At 37.3% G+C, this 12,503-nt stretch overlaps 2 protein-coding genes across 10 annotated transcripts in view; one reads left to right on the top strand and one right to left on the bottom strand.

Moving 5' to 3' along the window:
- Positions 1–12,503, bottom strand: part of LOC311437750 (uncharacterized protein) — a 69,843-nt gene that overhangs the window by 23,768 nt on the left and 33,572 nt on the right. Inside the window, exon 1 of one of the 5 annotated variants that reach the window (XR_014693674.1) lies at positions 11,152–11,286. The exons of the other annotated variants lie outside the window; for them this stretch is intronic. The gene's annotated coding sequence lies outside the window, so the exon portion shown is untranslated. Of the gene's footprint in view, positions 1–11,151; positions 11,287–12,503 lie in introns of those variants that run through there. 5 annotated transcript variants of the gene reach the window in all.
- The window catches only part of TSHR (thyroid stimulating hormone receptor), a 78,257-nt gene that overhangs the window by 36,765 nt on the left and 28,989 nt on the right, over positions 1–12,503 (top strand). For 4 of the 5 annotated variants that reach the window (XM_084521412.1, XM_084521410.1, XM_084521413.1 and 1 more), the window contains exons 4-5: positions 7,852–7,926; positions 9,195–9,269. In XM_084521412.1, coding sequence (XP_084377538.1) covers positions 7,852–7,926; positions 9,195–9,269 — 150 coding nt within the window. The remainder of the gene's footprint in view (positions 1–7,851; positions 7,927–9,194; positions 9,270–12,503) is intronic. The other variant, XM_084521411.1, reaches the window with a different exon arrangement.

Raw genomic sequence — 12,503 nt, 5'->3', positions numbered from 1 at the left:
ATAGCACAGAGCAAAATGGCACTAGCAAGAGACATGAAGAGTAACAAGTAATCATTCTGGAAGTGCACTAAGTAGAATATAATAGTATAGCATAGTATAATAGTATAATAACAAAGAGTATTTGTCTGGTTATTAAATGGAATGGGTAAAGGTTTCTGACAAGTTTTTATATTTTTTGTTCCTATCAGTCCTCACAAAAAAAAACATAAGTGCAACTAACATCAAGGACAAAGGGAAGAGATACCAACTTAATATTCTTTAACTTCTTCTTTGCTTATTCTTACTTGAGATTTTCAGATTGTGTCAAACAAACCTAACATTAGAATGTTTAAAGTCCTGTATGAAACAAAGTCAGCTATCTTTGAGAACTTGCAAAGGATGAGTGAAAGAAAAGAAAACTTTCTTTTTCAGAAAAGAAAAAGGGCAAAAACTGGGTCTGTCTTCTAAAAGAAACTGTGATGAAGGCAGATTAACTTCAATTCCTGAAAAAAAAAAAAATCTGGAACCAGTAATCAAACTAATTGTGTAAACACAATACTGTGAAATGAAATTACAGCTACATGGATTTAAGAACAAATCAGATCAGGCTATCCTGCAACAGGAAGAAGGTGTCAAAATTACAGTACTATGGCTTTTGGCACTATATGGTACAAGACTGCACTATAAAAAGGCTTGCAGAACAAGGCCTAACTGAAATAGTACTGGGGCAGATATAAAAGTGGCAGGATACCTGCACCTAGAGAATTCTTGTCATTCAGCATTACCCTGTCAAAATAAGAAATTAATATACTGAATAGGGCTTCACAGGATCCATCCTTCACCTGGTTCTCTGATCCAAATGAGGGCATACAAAGTGTGTCAGTATCAAAAAGCTCATATAAGCTGCAGTTTGGCACATTTTGGAGATTTTTGTTTGAAGAGACTCCATGGGAGAGCAATGCCAGTCATTAAGGGTCCAGAAAACTTTATCTGAAAGATAAAGTGTCCAAAACTAAAATAGGCAGAGGCAGATACATCTTTTAAGCGTATAAAAGGTTGCTGCAAGGCATAAAACTACTATGCATTTTTCACACTGACAAAGCAAAACTAATAATAAAATTAGATTAAGGAGCAATCTAGAAAAAGCTTTCTTATGGTTGGCATAAATAAATACAATTGCTTTCCTAGGGAATTTGTCTTTGTCACTGGAGGCCTTTAAGTCTGTAATCAGAAACTCCATAGGTCTATTTAACCTTCACTCAGAGAAAAAGATTGAACTAGGTGATCTCTCAACACTGCTCTATTTTCTATACTTCTTTTGCATTTAATTTATACATTATGAAACAGAAGGGTTAATAAAAATAAAGGAGATAATATCATTACTCTTACTGTAGATAGAGAGCAACTAATGCTGGAAAAGGGAAGCATCTACCCTACAAATCCCTGGCAGATTAAGTTAAGAGTAGAGTCCAGGATCCTGAGACTTAGTTTAGTCCAATAACATGCTCCTTTAATATTCCTGAAATGGTGTCACAAGAAAGCTTTAGTGTTATAACAGTACTTATCTTTGGTTTGAATTTAGCCAGTCTCTTCTGTAAATTGTTTTTCCAGGCCCATGTTACTCATTCTCCCTTCCTGTTTCAAAGTTGTTGTGTCTTTAGGATTTCTTGTTTAACAAAAAAAAAATTTAATGAAACACTGGCATCCCATTTTATAAGTAATGGAGTATTTGGCACTATACACCTGTGGTTCACCTTATTAGAAATTAAAGACAATAAAATACTCTTGGGCCATCTCATTTCATTGCAGAGTTCTTCTATGCAATACCCAGGGTTGTATCATATTTTTTTAAATTATATGAATATAAAGTTTTCCTAAGAATGGCTTGAGGAAAAGAGGAACTAGCTGGTTAGATAGCTACTATTATTTCTGTATTAGATTCAAAGTGAAGAATGGATTAGAAAAGTCTACTTCAGGATAGTAATTCATAACACAAAGGATCTCTTTCAAAGGGTAATGTAAGCCTTTGCATATGAAGGACACTTCCATAAAAACGTGCATCTTGAAATGTGACTACTTTAAAGGAGTGGTAGATGGAGCTATGGTGTTTTCAGTGCCTCCTCTGGCACATAAAGGCTCCTCTGGAAACCCTCTGGTATTCTACAGAATGTTTCAGCACCAAGCACCCAACTTATTGTAAGGCACTACATCCACACCCACCCTACAGGCCTTCTCTCCCAGAAACCCTGTCAAAGCACACCAACAAGGTTTGAAGCCAACACATTATCACACTCATGTCAGATCCATGGCCTGCATGTGCCACCCATGATGCTGCAGCCTGTGTAGGAGTCAGTGGAGCTCAATATTAATTACACCTTCTTCATCTGTGGTACAGGCTCTGGGGAGGGCACAGTGGGGAGGAGTTATCCTCATTTGTTATAGAGGGTAATGTAAGACTCTATTTCTCACAAGGCACTACCAAAAAAAAAAAAAAAAAAGAAAATGTACATAGACAAACTATATACATATAATTATGAAAGAACCATAAATACTTCTCAAGACAACACACCAGAACCAAAAGCTTACTTGCAAAGGCAAAACCCCAACCTCTGCAGCTATCCCATGAAGAAGGGCTAACTGTACTACTCAAAAGCATTTATACACTTTTAAAATCAGTTTGGAAGTACAGCACACACATTATTTAATCAGAGAGTACACAAATATCTGGCAAATTAGGCAGTTGAATATAAACAGAAAAAGAAAGCTATTTATAAATTTGACTATTTTTCTCAATTGCTTCCATAACTCCTCTGATTGCTTCCATAACTCCTCTGATTTGTTAACACTTATTGTTGGGTTTGATTTACTTTCCAAAGAACAAGATTATTTAGGGATAAATGTATGTCTTGTGCTATGCATTTGTTTAATGTTCTCCACTTACATAGTTATTTTCAAACTATTATTGCTAAAATACTGGATAAAGAGTAGCACAGGATATGTTCAAGGAAGTTGAAGTTACTTGAACAGTTTTGAAAAGAAGTAATTTCATAGAGGTTAGCTTTCATAGGTTCATTTTTCATGGACTTTTCATAGAGTACGGTTTTAAATAAATAATCTTTTTACCCTAACTTAAACTTATATACACAGTTTAATTTTTAAAACATTTGTTTTTCTACAGAACTTCATATGAGAAAATTTAGTGTTTATGGAAAGGAAGAACTAATTGCTTGGCTTGAGTCAAGTGTCATGTGAATAGGCATCCTGTGTTTGTCACCACTTTATGCCAAGCCTGTTAGTGTGCCTCACTTTTCATCTTAAGCACTCCGCTTTCCTGGTCCTTGTTCGGTTCTGCTTCTGTGCCTCCATTCCGACTTTCTGTTCCCTCCAGACCTTAGCTGGATGTATGCAGCTTGTCCATATTCCCCTACAAGCAACTCTGAATATATATATATTTATATGAACCTAATCCATTTGAGTGCTGAGTAACTTCTGCAAAATGAGGATACTGATCAACTGCTGTGTTTTAATGAGATGGATCTCATTTCAGTTGTAATTAATAGCCACTCTTTTATTAATTTTTCCCCAGTGATGGGGATTGTTGGTCTAACAATATTTTATTTTTCCTTATTTTAGTCATTACTGTTTCTAAGTATACCTGCAAGACAAATTTAACATGTTTACAAATTCAGGACTGTCTTTCCCATACAGTGACAAAACTGTATTGTAGATATAAATGTGAAAGTGCCAGATGAGCAATGTCTCTGGGTACATATCTTACTAGTGTGTTGCAGCTTGGTAGCATCAGGCTTGAGAGCTTTTGGAGCAAGGTCTTTTTTCTCAGGAAAACATTTTCATGTAAGGAACACCAGGAAAACTGTTTCTTTTCCCTTTCCCTGTGTCTCTGCTCACTCTCCTCATCTCTCCCTCACTTCTCCACAACTCCTCCCTACTCCAAACGCTCTCTCCTCTTGAACAACCACATGAAAAGCCCTTTGAGCATATGGGAGTAGTGCCAAAGGTTGCGGTTCAAGTGGCTTGCCCTTGTACATGCAACATCATTTAGAGCTTGCAGGGGCTGCTCTCCATCTCTGCACTGGTCAAGTGCTGGGGCAGCTCCCCCAGCCTCCAGGCAAATGCTGCAATTCTTGCAGCCAGCTCAGGGAGCCAAGTCATGGCATATCAGGCTGCAGAAAGGAGATATGATTTTATAGAAGGGTCAGAGAAGCAACTGGAGAGAAAGGTTAAAGAGGGAAGAGCTGGCCCTAATAGGAATCTGAATAAAGGGGACTACTGTATACCTGCAGTGAATTGCAGGGCACTGGAACAAGACCTGTGCAGAAAAAAAATCTTGTTAAAAGCTTTTGTCTGGAGGTGGGGAATAGACAGGCTAGAGCCTGAGCCAATTTTTTGGAGCTAGTGATGCAAAAGCTTGACAGCTGTGTGCAGGTGGAATGCCACAGACAGCTCAATTTGGGGGGACTGCAGCTAGGCTGCGCAGGGAGAGGGAAATGTGGAAGTCTATGTACAAATCATAGAGACCAGGGAAGCTATAGACAAAGTAAATCAAAGTGGAGAGCGGTCTAGTTATTTTAAGACAAAGAAAACAGCTGACTTAAAACATTTTAGAACTGCTGACCTAGATATCCTTATTATTCATACATGTTTCAGCATAGTGGCATTATATAGAGACTTTGCTCTGATTTGCAATAGCTGAGCTCTAGTCTTGAACAAACTCAGGGGTGTGTCAATACTGCAAGGCAGGTATGAAAGATATCTGGTAAATTAATTTTAGAAGCAGCATAAATATGTGAATGTTTTTCCTTTTTTAAATTCATATAAGACGTGAAGTCACTTATTAACTTTTCTAGGGTTTATTTTGCAAACTTGCAGCTCATTAACTAATTTGTCAGACTAATATTCAAATGATTATTAGTTTCAGTTTTAGATTAATTTTGATTTGGAACTGAATACTTATGTCTGCTCATGAACATGAATAACTATAAATAACATACTTATAAGTGTTAACACAGGACTGTAAGTATGCCACTAAGTAATTTTCTCTGCACGTGTTACTGACACTTTGAGGTTTTTAAAGTAATTTCTTTAAATAGCAAAACTTAAGTGCTATTCATGGACAGTAAGATTTTGGTTTGATTGTGAACCTAGCACATTTTTAATTACTAGTCTGAGGGCCAGAAATGAAATGTAAAACTTTGACTTTAAATCACACATAAGCCAAGTCTTAATGGTTTTACGTACTTTTTAAAAGTAAAACAGAAGATGAATATTTTGTATTGTAACTTTCAGTAATTTTATGAGTGTTCCACAGATAATTCTGTTATCTTAAGGGTAGATAGCATCAGCCTTCTTTCTTATTAGCATTTCTAAGTAATTTTAGTTAGGACTGTGAAGTGAAAGATTTGTCCAGGACACCTTTCACCGCTCTGTGTAAGTGCTCAGCAAGGATACCTATTAAACATCTTTTTCTGTTTTTTTTTTTGTTTTGTTTGTTTGTTTTGTGTTTTTTTTTTTTTTGTTTGTTTTTTGTTTTTTGTTTTTTTGTTTTAGTATATCTTTAATCATTTTGTTCCCAGAAATACTCAGAATTGTTACATTGCTGCTGGGCACAGAATTTAAGCCCTGTATGCTAAGATTAAATTGTATTTATATTGTGTATCAAAGTTCCATTTCAAAAGTCACCTAAAGTTGGTTCTCATAGGCACTTATATACCAGGGAATTAGCCTGCCAGACATTTTTAAGTATATACTTTGTCTGTCTCTGTGTTTTAGGCAGCTAAAACTACTAACATTTTTCTCAGAGCTACTTTTAAAAGGAACCTTAAGTTTCAAAATCTGTGTTTCAATCTTTTCAATTCACTGATTTAGAAAAGATTACCGATAGAAATACAAACCCTGTCTAATGAATCTACTGATAATCAACAATCTTTTCTTAATTTTTGGAACCTTTAGAAGTAATCTTTAAACCACAGGAGTCTTTTGATTACAATTTGAAAATTGCTATCACATAACATTTAGGCACCTTTGAATGTACTATTCATGATTGATTCACATAGAATAAATTATGAAATCTATCTTGTGTATCACTGTCCTGTTAGCTTGTGAGAGCAGAACTATTTAATAACTTTCATTACTTCATAAGCTGCAATACTGATGGAGCTACAGATATCCTTTAAATCTGAGGTTTTAGAAAAGATTCTTTCCAGTATTGTGATATTAATGATGTTTGAGTATGCAAACAAGGACAGTTTCATGAATAGAACTAAATTTGAAGATCTTTCTCTTTTTCATGCATGTGAAATGAGAGGCCACATATTCAGCCAGTCAAGTTCAAGAAACACATTTGACTGGACTAGAAGCAGAGAAAAATGAAGTTTTCTCCTGATTTTTTTTGTAAGCTTAACATTCACTTGGGTCAAATCACTTTTTCCCTTTTTATACCTCTCTAACCCTCTTTCTCATCCATTTTGAGAAGAGACTTATGGGCAACTGTTTGTCGAAAGTGCCCACAATGGGCACTTTTCATCCTTCCAGAAAATAAGAAACCTCTATAATACAACTTGTAGGACAAAATGCAATTATAAAAAAACATTATATTTCAAAGTACACTTCTTCCCTAATCCCAGCATCACCAATTCAAGGAAATGAAACAGCAATGGCATAAGCCTTTCTTCATTGTTCAGTGTATATATTGATTTCCTCACTAACAGTCTTTAAGCTTTTCTCATATTACTGTGCCAAATGTCTCATCTGGCAATTTTAAATCTTTTATTCACAGATTAACTAGTATTTCATTTTGCTCTGTTAAACAGCACTTGCCCTCTTTTGGCCTAGTTACTTAATAAAATCTGCTTGGATCTCATCGCATTATTCTGTGCTTCCAATTTTAGTACCATCTGCAGATTTTGAAATCTTACTTTCAATACCCTCTTCCAAACTGCAGAGTACTATGAATAGAAACAAGCCAGAACTCAATGACTCTATGGTACTCCAATGTATTATCCATTTCCAGACTGAATGTTGATCTGAAAACTCTCTTCCCCTGGAATACATTTGGTCCACAACAAAGGAATATATAGCCAAGAAGCTCCTGACTCCAGCTTTTCAAATGCAGCCAGTGATGAAAAAAACATTGTCAGTTCAGATCTGTGGAGCAAATTCCACTGTTGGAAGTGTGATTGCTACATAACTAATAAAATAATTTGAGAGAAGCAAGAGACTGACACAGAAGATTTCTCTTAATAGCAGAAACAGTACTGTTCAAAGAAGCTAACAGACACAAAGAACATTTGAATACGTTGCTCTAATAGTAGTATTATAGATATTAACTGAATCAGTTTAACGTGCAAGTAGAAGCTAAACCCTTGTCTCCCTACCACGTAAACAGTAGAAAATGAAGGCTTGGAAGATGGAGAACTGTTTTCTCAGTAAAGCAGCATACGTAGAAGATAAAGTCTTGGCACCTGTCTCCACATACTGATTTATCTATTGTCTTACCCTTTCCCACTTTCATTTCTCAGATAACTTGGTTATAATGATTTTATTATGTAAGAATGATTCCAGTCGCAGAGGTGTTCTTAAAATCCAGCTTCCTGATACCCTATGTTGTCTAGGCTGATCACTGCACTGCCAAGTAACCCAAAGCAAAGGCATGCTAATGCAAGTACTACTGGTTTGCACCATGTCTATGCCCACTTTTTGGCCTGACCTAAGACCAGAACATCACCCACAAAACCCACACCACCATGCCACCCATTTTAACTTTTATTTTAACGTTGCTAGTTTCTGTTAAAATAAAGAAAGAAATGATTAGTCATAATTATCAATGTGCTAACATTCCCCCTTTCTTTACAGTGAAATTCGAAATCTTAGAAACTTAGATTACATAGATCCAGATGCCTTTAAGAACCTCCCACTGTTGAAATACCTGTAAGTATTTAGCATCTGTAAGTTGTTGGCACTTAAGCCTTACAGAGAACTCTATTTTTTTTATTTTATTTTTTATTTATTTATTTTTACACAACAGTTTATTTGCATTTCATTTTAGAAATGGTTGCAATGCTTTTCCATGTTTATTTTAATGACAGAACATCAGCTATAATAAGTGGTTGGAACTTTAACTACTTTTGCAAGAAAGGAAAAGGTTCACAAATTCATCAGTAGTTTTACTATTCTTGTGATCTATTAAGTGCAATACACAAATTTTTGCCTGACCACATTCCACAGCTAGTATTCTGCTAATGATGGTGCTGTCATACTATATTTATCTAGGGAATACTGTGAAGAGAGATATAACAGAAATTACACATCTTTTCTATTTGCTGGATATTTATATAGGGTTTTAGAGAATATCCATCAGCTACATGTGACAAATAAGTCTATATCTGATTTCATATGACTTCTATGGTAGAAAGAAATCCTTGGGGATTCTCTATATCTATATATATATTCTCTCTATATATATGAGGAGCAGCACAGAGTAACCAAACCACAGAATTATAAAATTATTGCACAGGAAATAGAAGAAGAGAAAGATTATCTTCTGTAATTTTTAGTAATGTTCAGAAGACTCTGAAAAGAGTTGTGTGCTTGTGGTGGGGATAGCAACAAGGAAGAAAGACTTCCCAGATTTTTCCTATATATCAAAAGTGATTAAAAAAAAAAAAGAATGTAATCAACACTATTTAATTTCAAAATAGTTTTAAAATTTGAGAACTGTATTTCCTGAACCCTACAGAAGTTCAGAAATAAGGGAAATTAACTGTATTCATGTTAGAAGACAACATTTTTTCCTTTTTAGAGGTATTTCAACAGCTCTGAGCCTCAATGAAAGACAGAGGATTTGGGGCCCAGACAAGAGTCTGAAGCAGCCTTAATCTCAGAAATGTGCACTAAGTTGTTTTGTTGTTTTTTTTCCTTCCTACTTACTTCACAGGCTACTTCCCCCTGCACACCTACTTATCTGCATTTTATTCTGTGTTTCCATCTTTTAGATTCTATCATTTACCATAAATTTGGTATTCTGATTTATTTTCTATTTTATTCTTCCATCATAATATTTTGGAGAGTTGATTTGGACAGTGAATTGATTGACAATAAAGAAATACTGATACTGCACTGCTGAATGATTTAAATACACTGTATGTCTTTATCTGGTGATCCCCTACATGTAATTCTTTCTCCTCTCTCTGCTTTAGTGGTATTTTTAATACTGGACTCAAAGTATTTCCTGACCTCACCAAAATCTACTCATCTGATGTGAACTTTTTACTGTAAGTATCATGGTTAGAATTCTGCCATCCTCAGATCCCAAGAAAACCAACTGTAAAGGCTTACATTTTAGAGAAAAATATCAAATACGCCTGTCAAAGTACTTTTCCTCAAGCTGTAGTTCAACGATCATTAGTATCAAATCTGGAAAATGACAGGTCATCTAGCACTATAAAATTTGACCTGGATGAGACACACAATCACATCTCTCTTAAATTACCCAAAGAACGTGATACATAATTTCTATGGGCCTTTTGCTCTTATTTTGTTTTAACGCTGGCTGTGCAATAGCTGAATTAGCCTGACATCAGAATAGTATAACACACGGGACGTGGTCTAACATGCAGCCTGCTAACATGTAGTCAGCCTGTCAACATCTTTCTGACAAATTTGTGCTGGCATGGTGAGCTTGTGGTACACATTTTCAGATACTAGCATCCACTAATGTCCCACATTGTTGAATCATAACCTCAGCTGGCTATCTGCCTTCTTTCTTTTGAGTACAGACAGCTCAAGAGCAGGAGAACTGGAAAATCTTTAGAGCAATTTTTTTTTTATCTTTACACTTTTAAAAAAGCTCAGTGTTGGCCTGAACCTTAAGGAAGGTTTCACAAGAAGAAAGATTTTAAGGAAGCCTTCACATTTTGGTGAAGGTTTATTTTACCCCAAATATGTTGCTTCATACAACTCATGTTTTAATACAGGAAATCCCAAAACAGAAAAGGAGTTTAAAAAAGCAAATTACCAAAGCTTAGAAATAGAGTTTCTAAGTCTGTAACTCAGGAGCACCTTGGTTTCATGACAATGAGGTCAGCTCAGGCTGGCACAACATGCGTTCATCCATACCTGCAGCCCTAAGAGTACTTCTGAACATCCTAAATGTCTGTGCTGCAGCAAATACCAAAAAGCCTTGGAAAACCTGGGAGGCCACAGCACAGCAAGCTGTACCTTAGCTAATTTGCACTACTTCCTCTACATTAGCCCATCACAGGCCTCCTTTAAGAGCCTGAGTTCACCGCAGGCTATCTGAATTCACACTGCTCTTACTACACCACCAGTATAGTCACAGGCAGACACCCAATTTTGGTGTCAGTTTGGGAAAAAAATAAGAGATCTGTGCTGTAAGAAACTAGTAGGAACTAACATCAGGCACTGCCACTCTTTCTTTTAAGAACCTACCTGCACTGTTGAAATTTAATTATTGTATCTCAGTGCTTCTGGACATACATTACCAGGCCTCAGACTGTGGTTGATTGTTAATGAGCTGCTAACACTAGGAAGAGCCCTGGGGGTCCGTGGGAAGAGCTAGCAGTACCTCTAGCACAACAGCAATCCTATGTATAAATTCACATCCTCAGCTGATGGGCTCCATTAGTCCCGACTGTAATATCCTTATTTCATAACTGCAACAAGCACACTTCTCCCTTCCCTAACATCATAAGGCTTCTTCAGGGTCCATCACTGTTCCCCTGTACGTAATGACTGCAGCACACTGAGGAAACTGAATATGGATATCCACTGTAAGTGGATGCAGCAACCTCCAGAATAGCCTTTTGTGTCCGTAGACATTGATGTAATTCTGGTAGCACCAATGCCTCTCGCTAGTTTAGGTATTCTGAATTCCTTTCTTTCTCTCCTACTTGCAGCCACCTTCCTTTCCCTTACTTCTCATACTTCTGCCCTTACTGCGATGGATAGCAAGTCTTCTTTCTGTTATCAAAACATCAGACAGCAGCCTGCAAGTACCAATCCAGCCAAGGCAGAAAAGCCTTTCACCCGTAAGCCTCCTGTGAACAAAGGGTCACATCTTTCCTGGAAACTATTTGGCTTTACTTTAAGAAAACACCCTTAAGAGAGAGTGCCTGTCTCCTTTCTGTCACTCACCTGGTTTCACAGTAGTTGAACAAGGTACATATCTTCTTTTAGAGTCACAGCATAAGCCTATATGAATAGATACTTTGCTTAAATATTCTTGCCTAACCTTACTTATATAGTCACATTTTAAGCACAACTCTATTATCCCACTGAACAAGCAAAGCACAAGGAGTGATAATTAACTACTTTTAAGCAAGACTTCCTAGGTGGAGCCCTCTCTTATTAACTGCAGTCCTCAGCTGAAAAGAATTGTCCTACTAGCAAGCTTTGCTAATTTACTTGAGTTTGCTCACACGAAGCACTCCTACATCACACTAAAACCATTTACTTTAGCTGAATTTAAGATCTCTTCTCCTGCCCACCCTTCACTGCTTCAATGGCTTGAAGCAAATTGCAGAATGGCTTCTTGGAGAAAGGGAGTGCAAATGTGGCAGGGGTAGTGGTGGTGTATATCCCATTGCTATCCTTAAAGGTATTTCAGAAACAAAGAGTACTATCATTAAAAGAGCAAGTGTTTCTTTCCATTTAGAAAGCAAACCCTATTTATTTCTCTGTGCCTTAACCTACAATTTGAGCCCAAATTCAGGGTTGCAATCAAGCCAAGAAGGAGCAGCTCAGATGAAGACTTGCAGGCTGGTTAAAGTATCTCAGTCACTACCTAGGTGTTGCATGTATGGTAGCAGCGTTCAGCTGGAAGAGGCTTGACAGCTAGATGGGCTAAGTAAGAGGTTATTGAAAATCAGAGGTATTATTCTAGAAGGTAACTTGCAGAGAGGTGATTGGTGGAATACCGTAGGTGTTGTTGCAGTGCTGCAAAGTGGTGTTCTGAGTCAAGTCAGAAAGAGCCCCATGTAGGGCCACCAAGGTGATGAAGGGTCTGGAGGACTTTTCCTATGAGGAAAGGCTGAGAGAACTGGGACTGTTCAGCCCGAAGAAGAGAAGGCTCAGGGTGTATCTTATCAATGTCTATAAGTACCCGAAGGAAGGGTGCAAGGAAGACTGATCTAGACTCTTTCTAGAGGTGCCCAGTGCCAGCACAAGAGGCAGCAGGCACAAAGTGGAACACAAGAGGTTATGACTGATCAACAGAAAAGACTTTATTGCTGTGCAGGTGACTAAGTATTCACACTGGTTGCCCAGAGAAGCTGTGGAGTCTCCCTCCTTGAAGCTCTTCAAAAGTCACCTGGATGTGGTCCTGGGCAACCTGCTTTAGGTGACCCTGCTTGAGCAGGGGAGGGGTTGAACCTCCAGAGATCCCTGCCAACCTCAACCACTCTGTGATTCTGTGAATGGTCATTGTCCCCACTGTATTCATGGTATGCCGGGTGCCAGGTGACCCTCAGAGCTGGAAATGCTGGCTG

This window comes from Aythya ferina, assembly GCF_964211825.1.
Source record: "Aythya ferina genome assembly, chromosome: 5".
Lineage (NCBI taxonomy): Eukaryota > Metazoa > Chordata > Aves > Anseriformes > Anatidae > Aythya > Aythya ferina.
This window is presented reverse-complemented; position numbering and strand designations above follow the sequence as displayed.